The 27,792-nt window shown below is 36.6% G+C and overlaps 1 protein-coding gene across 2 annotated transcripts in view; it reads right to left on the bottom strand.

The window, feature by feature from the left end:
- LOC140140000 (uncharacterized) overlaps positions 1–27,792 on the bottom strand; it is an 88,783-nt gene that overhangs the window by 35,731 nt on the left and 25,260 nt on the right. For both annotated transcript variants that reach the window (XM_072161810.1, XM_072161811.1), the window contains 7 exons: positions 26,720–26,869; positions 25,360–25,525; positions 24,104–24,235; positions 21,986–22,101; positions 21,236–21,508; positions 20,243–20,350; positions 19,170–19,351 (listed from right to left, as the gene is read on the bottom strand). In XM_072161810.1, the coding sequence (XP_072017911.1) occupies positions 19,170–19,351; positions 20,243–20,350; positions 21,236–21,508; positions 21,986–22,101; positions 24,104–24,235; positions 25,360–25,525; positions 26,720–26,869 (1,127 nt within the window). The remainder of the gene's footprint in view (positions 1–19,169; positions 19,352–20,242; positions 20,351–21,235; positions 21,509–21,985; positions 22,102–24,103; positions 24,236–25,359; positions 25,526–26,719; positions 26,870–27,792) is intronic.

Below are 27,792 nucleotides of genomic sequence, written 5' to 3'. Positions count from 1 at the left end.
CCAGCGATGGGATTCCAAATCAATAACACGAGCAAAATATTTTACTCTGAAAGAATTCTGAATCGTGGAAATAGGGACCCATCCCAAATCGCCATAGAGCGCTGCACGTGGTGTATTGCGGGCGGCTTTGAGAATGTGACGCGCCATCTGAAGCTGAAGATTTTCAAGCTTATCAATATCGGATTGACTACTGGGAATCCACACTGCACTAGCATAATTAATTGATGGGAGCGCTATTGTTCTCCATAATATATCACCATAATAAACACGATTAAAATTGTCGAAATTACCTATTACAGACTTGATATATGCAATAATTCTATTACCTTTTTTTGTTACCTCTTGAACGTGACCATGATCTGAGAGATTACGAGATATGGTAACACCTAGATACTTATAAGAGTCTACTTCTGATATGAATTTATCGCCTAATTTCCACAACTTATTTGCATTAGTACGTTGGCCTATTATTAATACATTAGATTTGTCATAATTAAAGCTTAGTTTCCATTCATCAGCAAATGCTGCTGCTAAACTTAACATTCTGTTCAAATCGTGTTCATTGTCGGCTAATAACACTACATCGTCGGCCCAAAAAAGGCTACCGACACATACGTTATAAATCCTTACACCAATTTCGTGTTTTTTAAGCAATTTAGTAAATTCATGTATGAAAATACAGAATAATACAGGTGACAATACACAGCCTTGTTTAACACCTTCAGAGACTTCGAAAAAATCAGTTTTAATATTACCAAATTTAACTTGAGCTTGAACATTGTCATAAAGCGCATCAATTAATCTCCACATTCGTCCCCTTAACCCCGACTTCCAGGCTGCCAAAAGAAGACCCTCCCTCCACACCGTATCAAATGCTTTACGAAAATCTAAGAATGCCATGAATGTTTTCTCCCCTCCGCCGAACGACATGCGGCAATGCTTTTAAGTGCGAATATGTGATCATCACATCTATGGTCAGGGCGGAATCCTCCTTGAACTTCCGAAAGCGCATTTGAATTCTCTAAAAATTTTGAAATGCTCATCGCAATAATTCTATTGAAAACTTTTGAAACGCACGAAGTGAGTGAAATACCCCTATAATTATTCAAATCTTTACGATCACCCTTCTTGAAAATAGGAACGATTATCCCGCGATTCCATTCTTTAGGAGTTTTTTCAAGATCGATAAACTTCTTAAACATTACTAATATACTTCTATGCATATAATCTGCACCATTTTTAAGAAGTTCATTTGTAATTCCATCTAAACCTGGAGATTTGTTATTCTTTGCAATGCTCAATGCCTCTAAAACAATATTCATATTAATATCAACATCGTGCAAACAAGTATCATCATTTACATTAACATTTGAATTACATCTAATGGAATTAACCATTGTATTTACCGTATTTACTCTATTTGTACTCTCGTTGTTTCCATCTTCATTAATATTCATGTACATCTTGCCTAAAGTGCGCCAATATTGGAGAATAGTTTGATTCATTTTTAATTTATCATAAATTATTTCACCCGATTGAGGCGCTTTTATACAGTGAACAGCAGACTTACTTTTACTATTATCATTACTCTTAAGAATCTTCCAAAAGTCTTTACAAGCAGGTCCACCTTTCTTTGCAATATCGACAGACCTATTGACACGCATTTGAGTGATTTTACTCTTTACAAGATTTTTAACATGGACACGTTTGTCTTGATAGGATTTCCATAAATTATTACCTTCTTCCCTATTGTTACATTCATCATGTTGATCACTTTTTACCCACTTCCTGTGCTCCCTTGCTGCGTTTCTACGATCTTTTATCGCCGAATCAATGTCATTATCAAACCATGAATTGCATTTCCCTTTAATCTCTTTAGTCCCTAATCCCTCAGACGCAGCCGCCAAAACTTTGGTTTTCCATGAATCCCATATGACATCAGGATCGTCTAAGGAATCAATATCCCATTCACAGAAATTAAACCGCAAATTGTTTTGATAAGCTGTATAGTCTGTGTCTTTTGGATATTCCAAATAATCTTGTTGTCATTGTTAGACCTTTTATTGTTACCCTTTTAATGTTTAATGTCAGCAAAAGAACATTATGATCACTACCTAAACCATAATTACGGTCTTCATCAACAATCATTTTACAAACCCTTTCCTCGAAATTATCAGAACATAGCATATAATCAATAGTACTCTTAAGATTACCTCTAAACCAAGTTATTTTACCTTGGCATTTCTTGGAGCAATTTAAAATTTCTAGATTCGAGTCATCACGAAAATTAAGAAGTCTTTTACCATTACTATTTAATACTGGGTCACCAAAAGGAATTTCGGACCAATTCTGGCATTCAAGTCGCCCATAATTAATATACATGGATCGTCTTCTTGATCTTCAATTCGCATTACCTCTGAAAGTAGTTGACCATATAATTCATCGGTCGTGTCTGCGTCAACACCCTCAACAGGAAAATAAGCTACAGCTATGTACATTGGTTTATCTTTATCGAAACATACTTTTACCCATAATCTTTCATACACATCAGAGGATGAATTAAAAACATCATCATCAATAATACATACTGAATCAGAAATTAAAAGGCCTATACCTCCTCCACCTTTATTGTGTCTGTTCTTACCCACCCATCTGAAGCCCTGGACATTTACAACCTCAGATTCCCTAATGAAAGATTCCGCAATGTCTGTTTGTTTAGCACCAGTGTTGTGCTGAAACCAATGGGCTGTGAATATAAACAAGCAGCAGCTTCATGTTTGAGTTTTTTATGGCTCAGGGTCATGCAAGCCTATTTATCCTACATAGAGGCCTGATATATTGATTTTTTCCACATAATGTAAAGACAAGTACATTTTTTTAAAACCACAGGAAATCTATTACCGGTAATAGTATTACTGAAAAATAAAGTGGAGTAGAACTGAGAAATAAGCCAGAGACTTGTCAAGTATGTCACAGACTCCATTATTGTTACTCTGAATTTTTTGTATCTAAAATGAGAGAGTCTGCATATATTTATAAGACTAAGGAGCTTTTAAAAGTTCATATTTCTGGAGTTTTTAACAAGATTTGGGATATTGTTCCTAATCTTTACACCCTTGTATTGCCAAATTATTCAAAGTCAGAAGCAAATTTAGTGTTATAATTATGATTTGCTGCATTAGTTGAAAACATATCGTTAAATGCTGGGGGGGGGGGGGTAACACATTCTTGCAGTATTTTTACATGAATGTGCCAATATTCAGTTTACATTATATTTGATAAACAGTGGATTTGAATGACTTCTGCACTCACTATTTACTGATTGCCCGGAAAGCAAGTTTTTGTAACATGTGAAGCTTATTTTTACTGCCTGCACTCAGTCGATCCTGGAAATCTTTCCAGGATATGTGCTGCACTACTCCAGGCAGTATGCCATAATTACAGTAATAACATGTTTTTATTATAAAAGTGCTGTTATAGGAAGATATATTTTGACCTTTAATATACAAAATTCTAATGCTATTTGAATATTTTATTCGCAAGTTCATCAATATGATTTTCCTAGTCAGATTTTGATCAACAGTAACACCCAAGAATTTAAATTTATCACATGATTTATTTCTGTGTTATCAAGTGAAGGTTTAAATTTGTCTTTAACTTCATTAGTTTTAATATGATTTCCAAATAGCATATATATTGTTTTAAAGAAAATAATACATGTAGCACAACAGACTCATGTTTATTTTTAAGGTTTCGATTATTTTTCTTAATTTATTTATTTTTAAATTCTTGTTCAGTTATTTTTAAGCTTTACAATAATACAACCAATTTTAAATCTATCTGATTTTGTTCCATTATTGGTCCACACCAGTCTTAAATTTGGTTCAAAGCAAAAATATATACTTGATTGCACTTTAAAGTATTTATATTTTAACAGTTAAAATTCACATCCAATGAACTTCTGTATTAACTTATTGATTTGCATTGATGACAAAGCAACTAAGTGGAAGCTTTCATTGGTATATGGAGCTGAATGAGATATAGGCCCTACATCATGTAGTGGTAGGCGCTGCCAGGAGTAGTGGCAGTGTGAAAGATGGTCAGCGTAAGTTCCGCCAGGCGTACGTCTTGGTGTATGTAGCGAGCTAGCTGTAATATCCGCAAGGCATATGTTGCAATGTGAACGCTGCTATATGCCTGGCACCCGGTGTAAGTTTGACCTTTTTTGATTGGAATGACATTTCACATGGTTGCAAAAGGTCACGGAAACACCAGAAGTGCATGGTAGCCGATATACGCCAACCAGAAGTTAATGCTTGGTGGAACTGGTCGGTGTAGTACTAGGAGTAGGTTAGGTGTAGACACGTGGTAGGAGTAGGGAAAATATTTGTGAATTTTTATCAATGTTAGCGCAAGTTTACGCCGGGTGTAACTTAAAATAGTTACACTATTAGCATGTGTAGTATCAACAATATTTATTTAAATTATATGTTAATTCAAAATGGTATTGGTTAAGTATAGACGAATCCAACGGTCAGGATCTGGTCGGACATCTTTGGGTAGCCGCTAGCACCAACCTGGTGTTTTGAGCGTCCAATTGTGCAAATAAAAGCCGCCTAACACCAAGAGAAGATGCAAGGACGAGGAGGGTTAATAGAATAATAGCTAATAATATATATAATGGAGATAATTCATGAGGTAATCCCGTCGCATCTATTCATACATATAGTCCTTTTGTTCGCAAGTACATCAATGCATAGATACCGCGTGTAGTTTAATCCCAATTATTATGTCACTTCAACAGCGAATAGACCACGTAGAAGCTGTGTGTTTTGTCGAAGGGAACTGTATTGTGTTTTTAATCATTCATTGTCTACCTGTGTTTTCGCGGAAGGTGTAAAACGGGTGATGGAATGCAGTTTAAAATTTCCGCCAAGGCCGAATCATTTCACATTTTGGGTGCATTGTGGAGGGAGCCTAACCAAATTGGAGTCGTAGGAGACTATGATTTACGATCGTTCAGACATATTATCATAATCTGAAAAATCATGATAATATGTCGGACCAACAGAAAATCATTCCGTTTTACTACAAATAGGGCTTAATTTGACAGTTTGCTCATAGATTTAAGTTGGATCATGTGTAAGTATTACAAATATTACAAAAAATCGGTTTTGAAAAAAATAAAAGGTATATTCTGAAAAAAGATCGTACATAGGCTTTAAATATCAGAAATTAAAAAATATATCAAATGTTAATAATTTGTCATTAATTTAAATTTGTATTATATCGCAAATTAAAAAAAACCCAGAATTATTTGATATCGGGAGGACATTCTTCGTATTCAGAATGCAATTCTATATGTCTGATGTCCTCTCAGGTCCCACAACAAATACTGTGCAAACGTTGCTATCCGTGTCCTTAAACATTCGAAACATTACATTACTCACTTTTGACTCACAAACATGGGTACATTGTATTGCCACCATGGGGCTTATGTTATGTGTATGACATCCTTTTTGTATAATTTCTGACAAATTCTTACAAGTTCTTTATAAATTCTAAGTAGAAGTACTCCGGGGAAGTACTGATAAAGTTGATGAACCTAAAATGTTAAGTGACGGTAGAGCTGTCATCCTTTACATAATCCCACAATCATCCACCATAAAGATTGTGAATTTGCTAGGAGTTTCCTGTTATAAAGCACTATTATAAAGCATTGTCCATGGGTGTGTGCAATTGGTTTCAATTTTGTTTCCTCACACCAAATGACCCTTAGAATAAAATGACATGAACAAATATTAGAATTTGACCCATTCCAGGAAAATAAACCTTCAATGCATTAAAAAAATGTTTCCCCTCCTTTTTTCTAGCTTAGTTTGTCTATTTCTCATATATAAATATCAAATTAAAATGATTTAAACATTGTTATCAGCCAAACAATCAAACACACTAAATATCTAGAGGAAATTTCACCTCTACAGCCTCATCCTGGGAGTTTTCATCATCCTTTTTGTACATTTTCTGACAAATTCTTACAAGTTCTTTATGAATTCTGAATAGAAGTACTGATAAAGTTGATAAACCTAAAATGTAAAGTGATGGTAGAGCTGTCATCCTTTACATAATCCCACAATCATCCACCATAAAGATTATGAATTTGCTAGGAGTTTCCTCTTTTTTAGGGAGCACTGTTATAAAGCACTGTCCATGTGTGTCATGGGTGTGTGCAATTGGTTTCACTTTTGTTTCCTCACACCAAATGACCCTTAAAATAAAATGACATGAACAAATATTAGAATTTATGACCCATTCCTGCAAAATAAACCTTCAATGCATTAAAGAAACATTTTCCTCCTTTTTCTAGCTTAGTTTGTCTATTTCTCATATATAAGTATCAAATTTAAACATTGTTATCAGCCAAACACACTAACTTGATCTGATGAGTCAAGATTAAAAGAGGAAATTTCAGCTGTACAGCTTCATCCTGGGAGTTTTCATCATTCTTTTGTGTTTTCTGACAAATTCTCACTTTTGACTCCAGGAATCCATGGTATCACAAATGGGGCTTATGTTATGTGTATGACATCCTTTTTGTATCATTTCTGACAAATTCTTACAAGTTCTTTATAAATTCTGAGTAGAAGTACTGATAAACAGGGGTAGCATTAAGGCCCGAAAGTCTGGTTGTTTTCCAGTGTTTTTCACTCCCGAGCTTGCAGAAAATCCAAATAATAGTGATGGTAGAGCTTTCATCCTTTACATAAGGGTTCATACCACTAAATCGGCCTGTGAAGCGGTTTCCTGCAAAAGTTTATCATGACTATAGTCCCAACTTTGCATAACAATTGTAGAAAATCGGTACAATATTAACAATTTTAGTGTTGAAAATTGTGTTTTACTAGAACTTGTGAATGTGATCTCTACAAATTTGAAAAGAAAATGCACAAATTTGAGTGATGTATATGATTATGTGCGCATGAACACACAAGGTCAAAACGCGGTTAGCAGTCTGATGAATACACAGGAAAATCTGGCATCTGGCCTTTTTATATGGCGCTAATTTTCTCAAAAAGTAGATCTAAAATGTTGTATAATTTTCAGATATTAAGCAGAATTTTGTTTTGATTAAGATGATATCAAATATATGTTTCAAAGTTGGAGGTAACTCGACTTATGGCCTGAAACACAATCCTTATTTGGCACGTAAAGTCTATGGAAAGCTATTTTGCGGTCTGTACCCATAATCCCTTAATCATCCACCATAAAGATTAGGAATTTGATCTGAGTTTCCTCTTTTTAGGGAGCACTGTTATAAAGCATTGTCCATGTGTGTCATGCTGAGACGAATATACCTATAGGTATTCGTCTCAGGTGTCATGGGTGTTTCAATTTTGTTTCCTCACACCAAATGACCCTTAGAATAAAATGACATGAACAAATATTAAACTTTGTGACCCATTCCAGCAAAATAAACCTTCAATGCACTTAAAAATGGTTTCTTTCCTATTTTCTATCTTAGTTTGTCTATTTATCATAATCTTTTATATATGGGTGATCAAATTAAAATGATTTAAAACATTGTTATCAGCCAAATAGTCAAATATGCTAAATATCTAGCTTGAGTCAAGTTTAAAGAGGAAATTTCACCTAGAGCTTCATGAGTTTTCATCATCCTTTTGTGTGTTTTCTGACAAATTCTTACAAGTTTTTTATATTAATTCTGAGTAGAAGTACTGATAAAGTTGATAAACCTAAAATGTAAAGTGATGGTAGAGCTGTCATCCTTTACATAATCCCACAATCATCCACCATAAAGATTAGGAATTTGCTAGGAGTTTCCTCTTTTTTAGGGAGCACTGTTATAAAGCATTGTTGATGTGTGTGATGGGTGGGTGCAATTGGCTTCAATTTAATTTTCACACACCAAATAACCCTCAGAATAAAATGACATGAACAAAATAATATTAAAATTTATGACCCATTCCAGCAAAATAAAAGTATATTTGTTTTTTTACAATGAGACTTACAAATTTAGCCAATTGTTATATTTATTTTCTTAGTTTGTCTATTTCTCATGGCTTGTATAGTAATCAAGTAAAAGTATTTTGTGATCCTAGAATCCTCTTTTTATGACGTTTTCAGTAGATATCCACAAAAAAAACCTTTTCCCAAAAATTTCAGTAGAGATTCCGATTTTGCATTTAGAAGTTATGCATGATTATGTGTATTATACTGCTCCATAGACAATGTGTTGTAATTTTGTTCTAGTGTACCAGAATGAAATTCAAACTACACAATATTTATTCTAAACGAATTAACCATAACTGAACCAGGTCTAACTAAATCTCTGAAGTTGGAGCACTAGCAGTCTTGATGTTGATCATGGTAAATCATATGGAAGACTAAACCTAATGTAATGTTCAAAATAAATCAAACCAGACTCAATGCTGGATGATGGTGATTTCAAGTGGGATTATAATTCCTGGATGGCATCATAATGTAGATTGTCACCACTTGACTTGTCGTTAATCAATAGTTATCAATTGATCATCTCTGTCAATGTTCATGATAAATAGGCCCTTAATAATTTTTTTTTTTTAAACAGCATTTTTTTTCTTTTTAATTTTTTATTATAATACTTGTTTAATTCAAGTGCACTCAATTATTTTTTTCACTTACCATTAAATCCTACTGGAAGTGATTTATTGTACATATATAATATAATTCAGTTTTCATTAGGGGCCTACTTACATCTTGCGAATGGTAGTGAGCTTTGACAAAATTGCTTTGATCATTTCATAGTGAGCGTGTAGAAGAATTCAAATATCACAGCTATACTTTTGTAGGTTCTGTGGTTCTTGAGTTATGTTGTAAAGAAAGCTGAAACAACAACACTAAGCTTAATCGACTTAACTTGAGAATCATTTTATACTTATTAAAGGAGGATTTTGTGATCCTAGCATCCTCTTTTTGTAAACATTTTCAGTAGATATCCACGAAAAAAGCTTATTCCCAAAATTTCAGTTGATTCCGATTTTGCATTTGGGAGTTATGCATGATTATGTGTATTACACTGCTCCATAGGACACTGTTGTAATTTCGTTCTGTTATACCAGAACGAAATTCAAATTTGACGATATTTTAAGCTCAACGAATTAATCTGCAAGAAATTGTTGGTACATAAACATTATGTAGCCAGAGGTTTCCAGTGGTATAAAAATCTAAATTGTTTTTGAGAAAAGTGGGGGAATGAGGCTGTGGATCAAGAAATGCCCTTTTAAGTAAAGATATAATACCTTCAATGGGGGGCTTTTTTTGCGGTAATTTTATGCATAAAATTTGTTGATTTGCCCCCTGAAATTCACTTTTCCCAATAATACCCCCCCAATAAAAGCCGCCACTGAATACCTTTTGAAACTAACAAAACACCACCCCACATTGTAGCTCTTATTTCGAACTATATGACCATCTAATTTTATTCACACCAGCCTTTTGCCATATAATTTCATTTAAATTAAGACAAAAAAAAATAGCTTCAAAATTGCTAATGTTAATATTTTTGTATGATGACCTCTTTGGAAATCAGTTCTACTACTATGTAATTTTGTCACTGAAGTATTTTAAATCCTGAATAAAAAAAGCACAAACAAATATTAAAGAATATAATACCCTGATAGTCTGGGCCCTGACCAATGATTTGTTGTGCTATTAACTTACACACAAAGCTACTGACCTTTAAGAGCACAACACTCATGCTTAACAAATAGACACTTTACTTAAACAAAAGATGAGATTGATTGACAGCTTAAAAAGTACTTGACACCCAAACTAATGATAAGATAGCATCACTGATGCCAATTTGGAATCGCTGATTCCAGTGTGGCAGCGCTGATTCCGTTTGGGCATCGGTGATTCCAAATTGGCATCACTGCTGCCAACTTGGCATCAGTGATTCCAAAGTAGCATCAGTGATTCCAAATTGGCATCACTGATTCCAAATTGGCATCACTGATTCCATTTGATGCCATTTGAAGCCATTTGATGCCATTTGAAGCTATTTGATGCCAAAAATAGGAAAATGACGCCGTTCCACTTTTCCTAGTGATGGATATCATGTACCTGCCTGACGAGTGTTGTAGTTATGCACATCACTGTTGATAGTAAAATAATTTTGATCAAGTAGGTCGTTAGGTAGGAGGCAATGATAAAATTGATACATAAAAATTACAATTTGAAGAATGTACAAATCTTGAATTTGTAATGTTTTAAGTAAAAAAAAAAAAAAAAAAAAAAAAAAAGTGGGTCAGAATGTGCTAACCAGAGTGAGTTAGTGCAGGTTATGACGAGCTTCTTTTGCAACAGGAGAACAAAGTCATGGTGTGAATTATTATTATCAGCCCAGATACTTGCACATTACTTTAAGTAAGGATAAACCAACGAGTTGTATAAGGTTGGCAAGGACTCAATTGGAAGAAATTGCTTAACTTTTCTGATGATGCCATTATATTTAGAGATGATATTACAGGCGTGAGTGGTGTGGGACTTCCAACTGAAATTATCATCAATTAGGATCCCTAAGAATTTAGTAGTATTAACTTGACCTAATTGTTTATTATCAATCTTAACTTTAATGTCAATGTTGGGATTCCGCCTGTAATTAGTTTTATTTACATTTAATGACAGCTTGTTTAATTTAAACCAGTTAGAAATTATTTCAAGATCTTTATTTAGCAGGGTTTCAAGGGTATTAGGATCTTTATAGGTACAATTTATATTAGTATCATCTGCGAATAAAATAAATTTATGTTTAGAGGAGCAGTTGGGCAAATCATTTATGTAAAGGAAGAAAAGTAAGGGACCAAGGAGGCGAACCTTGTGGAACTCCACAATGGATGGTATTAGTGGAGGAATGTGTCCCATTGAAGACAACAAATTGTTGTCTATCCTTTAAATAGTTTTTGATCCACAAATTGGAAGTTCCTCTAATGCCACAGTGGTAAAGTTTTTGAAGGAGAATGGAATGGTCAAGGGTGTCAAAAGCCTTGCTTAAATCAAGGAAGATACCTACTGTGCATAGTTTATTGTCAATTGCAGGGGTTATGGTGTCATACAGGTTATAAATAGCCATGTATGGTGGAATGATTTTTGCGAAAGCCAAATTGGTTCGGACTGTGAATTTTGTGATCACTAATGAAGTCAAGGATCCGGTTATAAATGATCTTCTTGAGCAGTTTTGCGATAGATGGTAAAAAAGAAATGGGACGATAATTGGTGAATTTAGGTTTGTCACCAGATTTTAAAACCGGATTCACTTTGGCCGTTTTCAATTTTGATGGAACAACACCTGATGATAAGGAGCTATTAAAAATATGTATGATGACATCAAGAATTTCAGGGTTAATCTGCTTAAGAATGTTTGAGCTGACGCCATCAACACCGTAGCTGGTGCTCGTCTTAAATTAAAGGGAACGCGTGATGTCGAGAACTTCTTGGGTAGAACAAGGTGAAAGAAAAAGGGAGTTTAATGGTGAATTAGAAGTTTTAATTTGATCCAAAATGGATATATCAGGAGGCGGAATTTTACTTGCAGGAGATGGACCTATATTAGTAAAGAAATCATTAAAGTGTAGCAATTTTATCGGGATCTTTAATTACATTACCATCATTATCAGTAAAATAACTTGCATGTTTGAGCGGTTTTATTCCTACCTAGAATATTATTGCGAGTTGCCATGTCTTTTTCATGTTATTCTTATGAAGATTAAGCTGAAAACTAAAGTGATTTTAGTAGGAGAGTATTTAGTATATTGCAAAATTTTGTGTATTTAAGTTATTTTCAGGATTAGGTTTAGCCAAGTATTGTTTATATAATTTATCTTTAGTGAATATTGATGAGGTTGTTCAAAAGGATCAAGGTTGTTCAAAAGGATGTTGTGGTTTAAGGTATCGAATGCCTTACTGAGGTCAAGGAAAATGCCTGCTACATGTTGCTTTTTATCAAGGTTTTCGGCAATTTTGCAATAAAGCTCTTTAATGGCCATATATGTGGATCCTTGTGGCCGGAAACCAAGCTAATGAGGACTTAGAAAATCATGAAGTGAAATACAATTTAAAATACGATTATAAATAACTTTTTCAAGAAGTTTTGATATTGATGGTAGAATTGATATAGGCCTATAATTAGAGAAATCGTGACAATCGTCTGCTTTAAGAAATGGGTGTGACTTAGGCAATTTTTAGTTTTGTGGGTACAATACCGGATGATAACGAGGAATTGAAGATGTGAGTGAGAGGCGCTTATTTAGTTCTAAGATAATTGATTTTAGAAGATTGGAGCTTATTCGGCTACGCCAGAGCTATATGTGTTGATTTTTGAAAGAGCTTGATAATTTCTTCAATTGATGTTGGGGAAAGGAAGAGGCTTTTGTTGTTTGAAAAGTCATTGAAGGTTGACGGAATTATTATCGGGTTTGGTATTTTTTCTGCCAAAAATGGTCCAATGTTTGTGACAAAGTCATTAAATTTCAATGCAATGTCTTTATTATTAATGACTTTATGATCGTTAACGGTATCAGTAAGGAAATCAGGAAATTTCAATTTTTTTCCCCCTACCTAAAAGTTTATTTAGAGTTTGCCACATTTATTTTTTCATGTTATGACAGGGAAATTCAATTTTGGAGGTAATGCGCAGTTTCTTTGAGTACATAGCAGTGAGTTTAAATAGTTTTTATATTTGTTATATTTCATTTTATTCTCGACAGTGGGCTTAGAGATATTTTTTATAGAGTCTGTCTTTAGTTTTACTCAATTTTATTAGCCACTTGTACTGTAATCCATGGTTTCCGAGGTGATTTTTCTTGAGATAATTTAGTTGTCGTGATTGGGCAATGAATATCAATCCAGATGGTTAATTTGTTGAAATCATTATAAGCACTATCTGTGACATTGTTGTTTGTAATGAATGACCAATCCACAAGTGCAAGAGCATTTTAAAACCTCTGATGCTATGGGGGAGTACTTGGAAGTTGCCTCCCAATCTAAAAAGATCACTTGAATTTTGCCACTTTCAAGATCAGCATCCGTTTCAGTCTCATTCACTTCGAATTGGTGCAGCAACAAGGCCATTGGCCATCCGGAAATCCATCCCTTGGGGTGCGATAATGTTCATCGGGACACGCTTGGATTAGACTTGTTTGTCAATAACCTGAAAGGTGCCTTGGGAGTTTTTCCACCTTCAACCTTAGGCCTTGGTATTTTCACATTGGATGCTGCGGTACGCTTACAGGCAGTTTGGGCGACATTGGTGGGCCCAAAAAGCGTCTTTTTGGGGTGGGTCAGTTTGTTTATAACAAGTTCGTTTTTCAGCAAATAAAGTAATAAGGTTAAGCAAGGTTCAGGCTCTCCACAAGCACATTGTATCCAGTAACGGGATAATTTTAAATTCCAATTTGAAATGTTGGAATTTCACAATTCCATCAAAAAGCAGCCGCTTATTTTAATGAGACAATCCTCAAGTCACAATCAAAAATTACATAAGTTTGCAATTGCAATAATGCAACAATTAAAGAATAAGAAATGAAGCATCAAGTGCACAAGCACAAATACTGTAATTTCACAATGTTAATCTTAAAGATTAGCACACGCATGAATTTTATTGATTTTCACACATTGTCTTATAATGACCAAACCGTGTGCCATGAGCTTGAGTACTTGGCACATGTTGATTGTAGTCTGGTATGATCAGTATGATCATGGTCATCGGAAATAAACTTGCATTCACAAATGGCAATACATGTTGTGTTTTCAGCTTCTTTCTTGAGGTGTCTTATTTAATTATATTTAGGCACATGCATATTTGCCTACATAGAGTTAAAGAGAGCCCTCAAGGATTATTTCAGGCTTTCTGGTTGGATGGGTTTTCATCTCTAGAGGGGCTATGATTGATTCTCAGCAGTCTCATCAGGTGATGAGCTAATTTGCATATTGCCTGGCGGAAAATTTTAAAGTGCCACATGTACACATGTGGCATCTTCATTGGGTAGGCTGAGGGGAAATATAATCACTTTTGTGAATGCTGTTGGAGTATCAACACCTTGGACAAGTTTGCTGCTGACAAGAAGCAGTTTATTAATTTCCCTCCCACCCTCCCATATATTTTCTCTGGGAGGCAGCTATCTTGTCGGCAGTTTTGAGGTAGTGGTTAATCAAACCTGTGGTTTGGTGGAGTTCAGGTAAAGATGGAGCCATGGATTTGGGTAGTTGGCCTATTAAAGGCTGAGCTATACTCGGGGAATATATATACTTATTTCAAGTAATATTTGGGGAGGGATAATGTTCAGTATGGACTAGTTATATGCAACCCTTGTGCCCTACATACTGGGTAAAGCAATGTTGTGGAATTGTGACTGCCTTGAAATCATAGACTGTTCTTTTTACAGGTTATGCTTTAATAAGGTCCTTGAGGATCTAATTATTCACATGTCTTGAGCCTACGCACTTTGCAAAACAAAAGGATGGCATTGTGACATGCCCGAAAGGTCCATGATGGACAATTTATATGCAAGCCGTGAGCCTTTGTACTTGGCAAAGCAAGCTGGATATGGCTTTGTGAAATGCCTTAAATGTTGCCCATGATGGGCTAATGATATGCAATTTATGCCTTGAGCCTGTGATGTACGGGGCTAAGCAAGTTACGTGTATATGGCATTATAACATGCCGTCAAGAATGTCCATGATGGGCTAATATTACGCGAGCCATGCACCTGAAAGTTGTTCTGGGCAAAGCAAGATATATGGCTTTGTGACATGCCTTAAATGTTGCCTATGATGGGCTAATGATATGCAATTTAAGCCTTGAGCCTGTGATGTACTGGGCTAAGCAAGTTACGTGTATATGGCATTGTAACATGCCGTCAAGAATGTCCATGATGGGCTAATGATATGCAAGCCATGCGCCTGAAAGTTGTACTTGGCAAAGCAAGATATATGGCTTTGTGACATGCCTTAAATGTAGTCCATGGTGGGCTAATGATATGCAATTTAAGCCTTGAGCCTGTAGATGTACTTGGCTAAGCAAGTATCGTATATCTGGCATTGTAACATGCCCTCAAGAATGTCCATGATGGGCTAATGATATGTAAGCCATGCGCCTGAAAGTTGTACTTGGCAAAGCAAGATATATGGCTTTGTGACATGCCTTAAATGTAGTCCATGGTGGGCTAATGATATGCAATTTAAGCCTTGAGCCGGTAGATGTACTTGGCTAAGCAAGTTACGTGTATATGGCATTGTAACATGCCATTAAGAATGTCGACCCATGATGGGCTAATGTTATATGAGCTTGAAATTTGTATACGTGGCAAAGCAATATATATGGCTTTGTGACACACTTTAAGTGTAGTCCATGATGTGTTCTTTATATGCATTTAAGCCTTCTGTCTGTTGATGTACTTAGCAAAGCAAGATGCATGTATATAGCATGGTAACATGCCTTAAAAGAATGTCCATGAGGGGCTAAGTATATGCAAGCCTGTGCCTATGGGGGAAGCATTACCGGTCTTCTCTGGAAGATACTGCCTTGAGCATAGGGACGGGGCATGATCATTTACTGGTATAACAAGATACATGGGAAGTGTACCTATGTAAGGTGTATTCCGTTATGAATGACTATCTACATTGATATGTACATATTCTAACTATGATTGTTTGCTTTATTCCAGATTGAGGGCTTCAGGAGCAGCGAGTTACGGTTGTGTACGGTGCTCAATAGGATGTCGAGTCAATATTGGAGGGTTGGGATGGGTCAGTTTGTTTATAACAAGTTCGTTTTTCAGCAAATAAAGTAATAAGGTTAAGCAAGGTTCAGGCTCTCCACAAGCACATTGTATCCAGTAAACGGGATAATTTTAAATTCCAATTTGAAATGTTGGAATTTCACAATTCCATCAAAAAGCAGCCGCTTATTTTAATGAGACAATCCTCAAGTCACAATCAAAAATTACATAAGTTTGCAATTGCAATAATGCAACAATTAAAGAATAAGAAATGAAGCATCAAGTGCACAAGCACAAATACTGTAATTTCACAATGTTAATCTTAAAGATTAGCACACGCATGAATTTTATTGATTTTCACACATTGTCTTATAATGACCAAACCGTGTGCCATGAGCTTGAGTACTTGGCACATGTTGATTGTAGTCTGGTATGATCAGTATGATCATGGTCATCGGAAATAAACTTGCATTCACAAATGGCAATACATGTTGTGTTTTCAGCTTCTTTCTTGAGGTGTCTTATTTAAATGAGTTATATAAAACAAATATTGAATGTTTTTATTTGTTCAATTGAAAGAATATTTTCATTCAGTGAAATATTCTTACCATTGTATTCATAAACATAAACAATATTTGTATACCATAACACATTGGAGTGATAGGAAAAGGTTGAAGGGTATTGGACCTTGGCTATTGTCCGAAATAGGTAATGGAATTAAGCTTCATTAGTATTATAACTGCGGCAGGTCCCGGACAGAACCTGAATTCAGTCAGAAGCTATCTCATTGGGCGATGAAAATATAAAAAAAAAAACATAGAAATAACCAAAACTATGGAACAATTTAGAGAGATTTATATATAAGGAATTTCTATCTGGAAATCCCTCGGGTAATTCCAGCTAGAAATACCCGAAATATCAAATCATCTACATGATCTAGACATATAAAACACCCTCTGATCTCTTCACTAGACCGTATAACATTATTGATTGATCGAATCGAGCTTAAGAGAGATCAGTGTTTCATGTCATTGGCTAATTGTAAGCGTGTCTACTAGGAATTAAGCAAATATTAATTCCACGATCTAATACTATGATAACCTTTCCGAACTTTATAGTATTTTATTCAATTAACACTGTTTTTAGAACTTAACAGTATTGTTATATTCCGAAATAATATGTTAACCTTTCGGTACTATATAGTATTACATAGGAAAAAGCTGGGACATCGACAAAAGTATAAGTTATATTAAACATGTTGGATCGTGAATTAATTGGCTGGGCCGAAACATACCCCGATCATAGCATGCGGGATGCTGTATAAATTATTATTAATTCCATAATATAAATACTATGATAACCTTTCGGTTGTGGGTTCAAACCCTGGCGGTGCCTAGTACGCTCAAGTGGAAAGAAAATTGAGTTAGTTTGAAATTCCCCTGGACAAGGAACTCACTGCTAATTTGTCTCGTTGTAACCCGTACGAAACTCGGGGAGCTGATCCTGGTTGCGATGGTTATTTGTGGAATGTCTAGGGTGTGCGCTCTTGAAGCAGCAAAGTCCCTGATTTGTTGTTTAATGATTTGTGGAATGATGTGGGCCGTAGTGGTCAGCGACAACCTGTAAAGTGTGCTGAGGCTTGTGGATCAACGTCTAGGCGTTGTGCCTGTGCGTAGCGCACTATAAATCACTGCGCTTTTTTTTTTTGTACTTTCCTATGGTACCTGCACTTGGTACTCTATTTTATAATTAAAATATAATGTAGTTTGCCTGCTCGCTTGAGCCTTGCAAATATATATAGTTATGCTACTCTCGCGCATAACAGATTCTCAAAAGCGAAACCCACTCATATCGGCAATTAGCTTTACTTTGTCCAATTTTCTACAAAATTGGGACAAGCTAACACCGTTGCTACTAAACATACTGGAGTTGCTACTGGAGTCAGTGAGCCCATCGATTGATAATAATAGCTGTACAAAATTAAAGGTTACTCCAAACAAATGTAAGGCAAAAAAAAAATTGTTTGCTTGCCCTCGAATGGATTTTAAAAATTGGGTCGGTTGGTCGGGAAAAGTTTTTTTTTTTTTTTTTTTTCCGTTTCCCAGAAACAGACATGGCGAATACCGAATCAGCGAATGCAATTAATGGTTCAAGCATTTCCGTAGCAGCAACATCACGCCATGGTCCAGCATCTGTGCTCGCCACTTGCACCTTAAACAATTGTAGCTCTTCTACATGTAGGCCTACGTTTAATGAAGTGTACAATTCTCCTACATCAGGGCTGTCAACTTTTGGAATTGCTTGGCGTGAGACAGAAGCGTGCAGGATTTGCCGACTCAATGTTCATTTTGTCCGATGATTATTTGAGCCACGGCGCTCTAGAATGTGAAAAGCGGGGGTGGGTAGGAACAACAAATTATTCATGACGATGCGTGAGATTTTACTAATTTTTCAGCTTTTTGCGTGAGATTTACTACCTGGGCGTGAGGTTATACTACCTTGGCGTGAGACCGTGAGAAAGTGACCCAATGCGTGAGACTCACGGCCAATGCGTGAGAGTTGACAGCCCTGCCTACATGTAGTGTTTTCTGCTTTTCAAAACTATCATATTAATCAGCGTGTTCGGTCCCTTGCTTCACCTGTACAGCTAGCGCTACTTGTGTTGTGTCCGCCATGTTTAAAGTGAAATCATATTTATACCGGCGATTTGTGCTCTTAATAAAAGTAGCCTCAACAAACATGTTGAAAAAAATAGTGCAATGTTACTTCCTAGTCGTCACTGAACAAATATCATGAATCTAAATATTTATAAACAAGAAATGAATATCTGGTACAACTGTTTTCAAATTTTATCTACTTTTACCATATTTTAACATCTGCTATATTGTATCCATTCTTGCACGATATGCACGGTTATATTTTGCCTGTAAATAAACTCATCCCTAGATGTGCCGTCCGAAATGTGCAGGTGGATAGCAAATTGTATTAGAGCTTAGACGCTGAGGTGGTATACGAAATTGCGGAACCCGACAGTCAGGTACAGCCGGACACGTAAACATGTAGGATATGGTATTTTACAACGTTTCTTTTAAATCATCGGTTTTTCAGACGAAAAATACATGCCATTTTGGGGAAAATCGCAAAAAAAAAAGTTCTACGGTCGGGACTGCGAGAGCGGTCAGTCGGACGAGGGCAAGCAAACAACTTTTTTTTTTTTTTTATTGTCTTTCTTGCACATTAGGCTATTCAAGTCCTATGGAAGACATGACCTTTATCTTCCACACGGGGGTGTGAATTTCAAATGGGGTAACCTGAATGGGTGACAAAGGTCATGTCTTCCATAGGGGGTATATAGATTTCAACTGGATTAGCCCATTTCTTACTCATACTTACGGATCATTTTGGACCAATCCATCATAGAACTGTCGTGATGGAAACTTAGATATCTCAGGGTGCATACGATACTGTGTCTTCAACATGCGTATAGGATTGAAAGGTAGTACCTCGTGGTTGGTTTTGAAGTAACGGTAATACCTCTCGAACAGTGACTGGGTGAATTTATTTCTAGATGCTTCCTGCAAAGTCCAAATTAAACATCAAACTTGAGCAAGTTTACAATATAAGTCCAACCCATTACCATTGATTGATTGATTGATTGATTGATTGACTAATTGATTGACTGATTGAGTGAGTGATTGAGTGATCATGGGAGTGATAGAGTGAGTGATCTAGTGTGTGATCGAGTGAGTGATCGAGTGACTGATGCAGTGAGTGATCGAGTGAGTGATCGAGTGAATGTGTGAGTGAGTGAGTGAGTGAGTGAGTGAGTCAGTGAGTGAGTGAGCGAGTTTGTGAGTTAGTCAGTTAGCAAGTCAAAGTATATGGTCCCGGACTATACCAGCATCCACCATTACATCTCCGATGGTATATGACGCAGGATCTTCTACAATTGGACATTCGACTTGTTGTGTTCAATTTGAAGTTTCATCTTATTTACAATCCTCTATCACCATATGATTATGAGCCTATTTCAACAGTATGGATTATTTAAAGTTAAAATGTTCATACATAGAGAACATTCTCATCATGGCCATGATAGTGGACAGTGGGGTCAAACCCCCTCTCTTTTTTAATTGTCCCTTCTGTTTTAATGGCAAAAGGTGGAATAACCTCTATTAATATCGCCTTCGGTATAATGGTCTAATCCAGTTGAAATCCATTCACCCCTGTGGAAGACATGACCGTAATCGCCCACACAGGGGTGTAGATTTGTGTGGGAGAGTAAGGTCATGTCTTCCATTGGGGAGTATGTATTTTAAATGGAACAGCCCAAAATCCACACACCCCCTGTGTAAGATTTCACAGCCATCTCAATTCTAGTTGTACCTTCTGCTCAATCCGCTAGAATTGTTGCTAGGGGGGATTAATGGAATGGCACATAGTATCCCATGGACCCATGCTCTTACCCTAGATATGACTGTTGCTGGCAGCTGTTGGGGATCTCCTACTAGCATTAACTTACGAATATCATATTGTAGAGGCACTAGAATATCAGGTTCTGTACACTGTGTAGCCTGCAATAAAAACAAGGTTATTTGAACATCACAGAATATTGTTAACATCTCACATTCAATCCATTTAGTAAGCATGGCCATATGAGCACCCACCCTGAAAATTTCAACTTGAAAAACAAGATATTGTTATCAACAAAGACACCCCCTACATTTTTTCTTTCCTTTGCAGTGATTGTTTTTCACTTTACATAATTTAAACATTTGTAGGCCTACTAAGTCTGTCTTGTTGAATATTTTTTCCAAATTTGATTTACAAACAATTGTTTTTTGTTATTGTTGTATATTATTGCCTAATCAGGGGATGATTTAATTATTTCATCAAAGGCTAATTTAAAATCAACACATTTTCCAGATGGGTGACAGAGGAAACAAGTTTAAAATTTAGAAAATCCTTATGAAAATTGTTGAAAAACGGCTTGTGTCCCCCTTGGCATCCGGCCCGTTGCCACCCCTCATGACCCCCCCCCCATGTCTCACGAGATAAGCTAAGTTTCACGTCTTGTGCACGTGGATCAATATTCTAATTATCAGTATGCTCCGGTATGCTTGTTCATTCTCTGCATGACTGTTAATGTTATGCACTCCTCTGAAATCAAGTGCATGAAAAACCCCTGTGATAACCTTAACATGCATGTTGATTCATTTCATATTTTTTCTTCGGATTGTACAAATATTACAATATTACAACAATGTCAACAAAAACAGTAAGTTAACATGGTTAACACACAATGATATTTACAATTCCCTGGATTGAATTTTTTCCAGGTCCAAGCTGCTGTACCCATTCAGGTTACACAATCTTACTTTTGCCGGGTACAGTGAGTACAAAAAGGCGTCATGAACGCGAAAACGTTAAAAGCTGTAAACCCTGGCCCCTACACTTACCTCATCCACTATAAGTGATGAAAAAGAAACCACTTTTTCTTTCTCCAGACTGTTGCCCTTTGTTTTATATATGTGCCTCTTGAACATCTGACTTCCGCTGTGATTTAACGTGCAGCATATCACGTCTGCTCTCGTTAGCACCTTTTCACGCATGCGATTCTCATCCACTTTTGCTTGCTTTGGCTGGTTTGATTGGTTGCGGTCTATCCTTTTTCTCTCCACGATCTGTCGTTCCTCGTACAGAGCATCACGTTTGTCCCGGAGCTGTTTTATCTTGTATGTATTATAGAAATCAGAAATGTAGGGAAAATACATTTTTTATTTAAGAAATATTAAACATATCTTTTAAGGTATGCGAGCATAAATTCCATTTTGTATCTGCTACCATTTTTAATTCTAGTAACACTGTCTGGCTATGACAGTTCCAAGGTTGGCTGAACCCTGGGTGGTCAATGTATTTTGAAGACTGCAGTCAGATTAGTTTGCATATTTACTGTAGAATACTAACCATTATTAAGAAGAATTTGTGGTTTCTCTGGGTTATTTCTATTTGCACAATAAGCCTTTTGTGCCTTAGATCCAATTCACTGGGTCTTTGATATGACAAACACAGCACACTATTAGCTAGCGCAGCCAAATGCAGATAGCAGAGCCAACCTTGAGTTGGCTTCACCTGGCATGGCTCAGATTAGAGAAAAAAAAAATAAACCATTGCCCCCTACCCTGCTTCCACCAGTGATGTGAGCCTACCTCCTCTTCATCTTTGTGTGCGGACAATAACAACCTGGAGATAAGTAATTCGATATTGCCAATTTCAATGTTCATTTTCTGTATCAATTCTTCACTGGTTTTATCATCAGCTTCATCTGTAAAAAAAAACCAAGCCAAAACAAGACTACCTTCAATAGCTGCCACAGGTCATATTAGACATTTACAATATGTGACCATCCATCTCAAACCGCTCGTGAAGTCGGCAAATTGTATTTCGAGTTACAGTCCAAAATGAGCATCAAGCTTGTATTCATAATGTACCCAATCAGGGTTGCCAAAAGATTTCAGCCCGAATCGCGGGTCAAATAATCGAAAAGTCGCCCAATTTTTCTCTTTACCATTGGTTTCTATGGGACATGAAACTATCGGAAATCATGAGGAGCCAATGTTGAAAAAGTCGCCCAATTTTTTCTTAACCATTGGTTTCTATGGGACAGGAAATTGTCATAAGTCGCGGGGAAAATCTTCTAAAGTCGCCCAATTGGGCTACCAAATCGCGGGTTTGGCAACCCTGTACCCAATAATTGTCCTACAAGTTTCTCATTTCAGTCCAGTCAGCACATCAATCTTTAATCCTATTGTTGAAGAGGATAATAAGCTTATACTTATAGTAAATAGCTTTAGTCTTTGTTTGCTATGGATAAATCTTGTTCAAGTGGTGGGTTAACCAACAATTAACAATGAGAGGACATTCCTGAACCGCGTTGACTTTGGGATGATTTGAAGTGACCGCCAATTATCACAATTTAATATTTAATACCAGCGTGATGTAGAAAAAGAGAAATATTGTAGCACCAAAATAATGTACCCTTTTACTGAAGGAGCAAAGTTGAACAAGCCATAACTCCGCTTTTGGATATCGTTTGAAGTCAAATGATATATCATTGTAAAGCTTATGATATATATTTTCTAAACACGGAAGAAAACAAAATTGACCAGGGGCCGACTTTACGAGCGTTTCGATGTGGATAGTCACATATAAAGAATACAGAAATTGACAATGTTAATCTGTCTCATACATGTGTTGCTTACTTTCGCGTATTTATCATGTATTAAGGTTGCGTGGGAAGAAACTTTGAGGCATAAATATTTAGGATATGTTGGAAAAGCACATGTGCATTTAATAGTTGGAGATGTATAGTAGGAGTGAAAATAGTGATTCCTTGACGAAATCACAGGGCATATGATTTGAAAGTGTGTTTTGTACTTTGGAGCATGTAAAAAGTATGAAAAGGTCAAATGGTGGGAAACTCCAGATAGAGGGTGCTTTTCAAAATGGCCACCAAAATGCCAAAAATGTCAAAAATGGCCACAAATTGTGTGACTTTAGATATCATAATGCTAAAAAATCCAAGACCTGGTATAATATAATTTCAGTATTTTGACATGCTTTTTTTTCTTCCTGTATTTTCTTTGTGTGTTTTATGTAGACAAGTTCAGCGCAATTTGTTATTTTTTTCCGCGCGGCCCGCACATTTACGCGCAATTGGCTATTTTTGTCCATGCCCATAGGATAATACATAAACTTCCAGTGTGGTTACCACAATTCACCACATTTTGCGCTACATTTACTTTCGCGCTTTTCGTCTAACAAGCTTCTACAGGGAAAATAACAATGTGTGAATGTAAGGAAATTTAGAATCGCAAATTTAAAAACGAGGAAAACAGTTCAAAATTGGCGAAGTGCAAAAAATTAATTGTGTGAAATTTTCCACTTTTACAGTAATGATGGGCTATTCTAGTTGAAATCCGTATGCCTTTCTAAACTTGACCACACAGGGGGTGTGAATTTCAAAAGGTGGGTTGTGAGTTCTAGCCGCGGCGGTGCCATTGTATTATGCTCTTTGACAAGGCGCTTTACCTTACTTGCCTCTCTCTACCCAGGTGGTGAAATGGGGAGCTGTTATGAATATTGTCCATTGAGTGCCGCCCAAAGGTATGAGCATGCCTTGGGCACTGTATGGTGGCTGACATATATAAGGACAGCGGAATAAATGTAAAGCGCTTTGGTACATGAGTATAAATACCAATTTTTTTTTTTTTTTTTTTTAAATTCAGGGGTGTATGGATCTCAACTGGAATAGCCCAATTACTTACTTCTCTGTTTGGTCCACTTTATCAATTGTTCAAGACAGAAGGGTAGTACTTCATGATGTACATCTTTTGTTCTTCCAAGTCGAATCACTGAGAAGTGTCCAGCATTGTGGTGACCTTTCTTCCCTTGAAATCCTAAAACAATACAATTGAGAGAACAATAGAGCTTAAATTATGCAGTCTATACTTAAACCACTCGGCTATCTCGCCCTCTGATTCATGAAGTAATTTGCAAAAGAGAAATGCCCCTTTAGGCAACAGAAACAAAAGTCTCGTAAATTGGGCAGGCGGACAGACCTTTCAGGTAGGGTCATTCGGGCGGCTTTTTATTTATTTATTTTTTCCTCTTCTTTTTACAAATTCCTCTAAAAATTTTGCCAAAAAATGACTAATATTAAATACAGCAAAAAAAATGGTCAAAATGCAAAATTTAGGTTGGCAAAGTCTGCAAACAGTCTGGTTCACATAAGCTATAATAGCCTTATACACAGGAATTGAAGTCGGCAAAAGCAGATCTCTGGAAGGTGCCTACAACCTAGCAATGAAAGAAGATCAAATGAAATGGCACATACAAACAAAAAGCATGGACTGAATTGGGAACTGATCAACCACACACAAACTGGTACAATCACTTTAGGGGCTTCAGCTCTCGATTCTACTAGGATCTTTATCCAAGACAATATCAATATTTTTCAAAATACTATGCCTTTTCAGCAGAGAACTTCAGCGGTCTGACAATTTGGCGCAGATTATGGTGTATACGGAAGTGTGGTTCTGATTGGCTAATTGAATCACATCATCGGCACCTCATTCGCTGGTCAAGCTGTGTAGTAACGCGTGACCTAGTTCTTTTTATGCGATAATCAGACAGAGCAGACGAACACCTCTGAAGTAATTTGCTGAATGGTATAATAAAGATCCTGCTAGGATCAAAAGCTCAGGCCCAAAAAAAACTTTGGAACAATTAATAACAGTCTAGTTAAGATGTCACAAATACTAGGTATTAACGGTTGATCCCAAGGGTGGTCAAGGGGGTGGATGCTGGGTAAGGCAACTATCAACTGGGGCTAACTGTGATGGAAATGGTCAAAAAATGAACTAAAAGTAAAACAAAAGATTAAAAATCATAAATATCAGGGTGGCCAGCATCCCAGGAGTGCAAGAGGGGAGACTTCTTACATAGGGGTTCCCCCCTTGCCCCACCACCTTGGCTATGCCACTGATCCCAAGATCCAACCAATATGGATGAGGTGCCTTACCTGGTCTTACAAAGCCTTCTCTCTCTGCATGCTTCAAAGCATCAGCCAATCTGAGCACCAGGATGTCGACTGCAGCATTAGAAGGAGCACAAAGAAGTATTTTTGGGTGGCATGGAAATTGTCCAGATATCAAGCGGCGAGCTGGAGGCGGAGGTGCACCTTGTGTCTGAATGAGTGATAGAATTAACAATTTTGACCAATTTAGTGACAACGATAGCAAATATGTCATCCGACACAATAACTACTGAATGAAATGAAAATGTGAAAAGTGTAGATTTATTTCACTTCATGCCAAAACATATGGAGGGCTCTTGTTACTTGACATTCATAACCTCATGAATATGCATGGTGCGTACTTCATAAACTATTGAATATACAAGACGCCTTTAATTGATAATGACCGAATCATGTGATGCAGTATGACTTGGGTCCTCCGCGTATCCTACATAAACAAGCAATTTATGCACATACAACTACCATATTTGTACATCACATGACTCAGCACTGCTGTCACTGATTGTTAACGGAAAGTCCCTACAATTGGCTTTTCGATTTTTGTGTGTAAATGAAAGATAAAATTCAAGTCACGTGGAATAATCTCTGTAGATGCAGGCTACTACAGCTCTGCAAATAGTAAGTCTTGTGACTGTTGTTTTAAATCTACTACTGTACTTAAGTTAAAATTGTCTTTTGTTTTGAAGTTTAGAAGAAGAAATATATGATACAAATGGGGAAAAAAAGGGTCAGTTACGAATGAGGTTCACCTTAACCGCACTATAATTAAAGACAGAGATAAAAAGAATTTATCGCGTCTGATGTCACTGTCAATTACAATCCTTGATTGGTTTACACAGGTTAATCAGCGTAAAAGGAAGACCGATCTATCTGGTGCTGATCGGAGAAAAGGAATAGCAGCAAATGGCGAAAAAATTACGTACTTTTACAAGGCAAAAAAGCAGCTTTTCTAGGCATTGTGGACATGACGGAATCAGTCATTATATACCCAGGGATTCGCTAGCTGGGCCAGCAAAACCCCTGTGGCTACTGTAAATAACCGATCCATGATCTTCTGCTTGGCATGCGAAGGGTCCCAGGTTCAAATCCTGGGACTTTTTTCCTCATCTTCTCTCCTTTTTTATTTGTTCTTTCCCTTCCAATATCCAAAATAAAACATGGGTTAGGTTAGGGTTAATGTCTAATTTGTATCAGTAATTTTTCGGGTAGCATGAAAAATAAGCATTTTGCTTGGCCTCAGAATAATATTCCTCGGTTCCAAAAACAAAATTTTAACAGCTGATGAGTGCTACGAAGTGTTTTTGTCTTACAAAAGCATATATCCAAAGACATACACAATACAAACCTTCAGCAAATTAACAACGATGCTAATAATGGTCCTAGTCTTCCCAGTACCAGGTGGTCCTTGAAGGAGGAAGACACGGGGCAGCAGATCTGGTTCCCTCAAGGTTTTCACTGCGGCTTCTGTAACTTCAGCTGATGTGCAGGGAATTGCCTGTTGGTACAAATAGTTTGGAAGGACTTGCTTGTAAGTTATAAAGTTGGGTATAAGTAACATGATTTAGCTGAAATTTTGTGTTTTCTGCTGTACATTTTGACCTATTTGTTGTCTCTTTGGTACAAGTAATGTTGACCACTTTTACACTGCCTGCTACAAACATATGCAAATCACTATATTGATAAATAATGTTATATATTAGAAGACCGAAATAAAAAGACTAGTTTGCGTATGACGTCCTCCCGACCAGACCAATAATACTGTACTGCACCTGTCAGCAACCAGTCACGTCACGCCTTTGCCCTGACGTCAGATGCGAACTAGTCTTTTTAATTTGGTCTTCAATTATAAAGTGGCTCTGTTTGCATTGCATTTATTCAAACTATAACCAGGGAATAAATAAGATTGGGAAGGGTCAGTCAAGGATAAATGTAATAAAACTATGGACGCCGCCATTACCCTGCCATCGCGTAGGCCTGGAAAACTACCGTGATTTCTACCGGCTGCATCGCGTCCGTGCTCCTCGTTCAAGTAATAAAATTTCCCGTAAAAATCACGGCTTGGTTAGACTTTTTCAAGGCTGCTGCAGTGTATTTTTTTCAAATGTTGAACAGCTGTTTTTAATACTTTTAATAATATTTTTAGCGCATCCATGAACTTAATTTATTGAATACATCAAATCGACCAACAATCCCACTATCCAGACCAAGATTTATACAAGAAAAATACTGTTTCAATCACAAAAATTAACCTTAATTTCGCTCTTACACGTAAGACTTGGCAATAGTCTATTCAGACATCGTTGTCAAGCTCAAGGTAATTGACCCCCGATGATTGCCAGTCGGGAACACGTACTATTACACGTAGTCATGGTGCTGGGCACGTTCAGGGGTGCTTGCGACCGTCAACCCCCCTTTTCC

Source organism: Amphiura filiformis, chromosome 18, assembly GCF_039555335.1.
Source record: "Amphiura filiformis chromosome 18, Afil_fr2py, whole genome shotgun sequence".
NCBI classification, from domain to species: domain Eukaryota; kingdom Metazoa; phylum Echinodermata; class Ophiuroidea; order Amphilepidida; family Amphiuridae; genus Amphiura; species Amphiura filiformis.
Note: the sequence above shows the minus strand (reverse complement) of the source record. Positions and strands in the feature narration are given on the sequence as shown.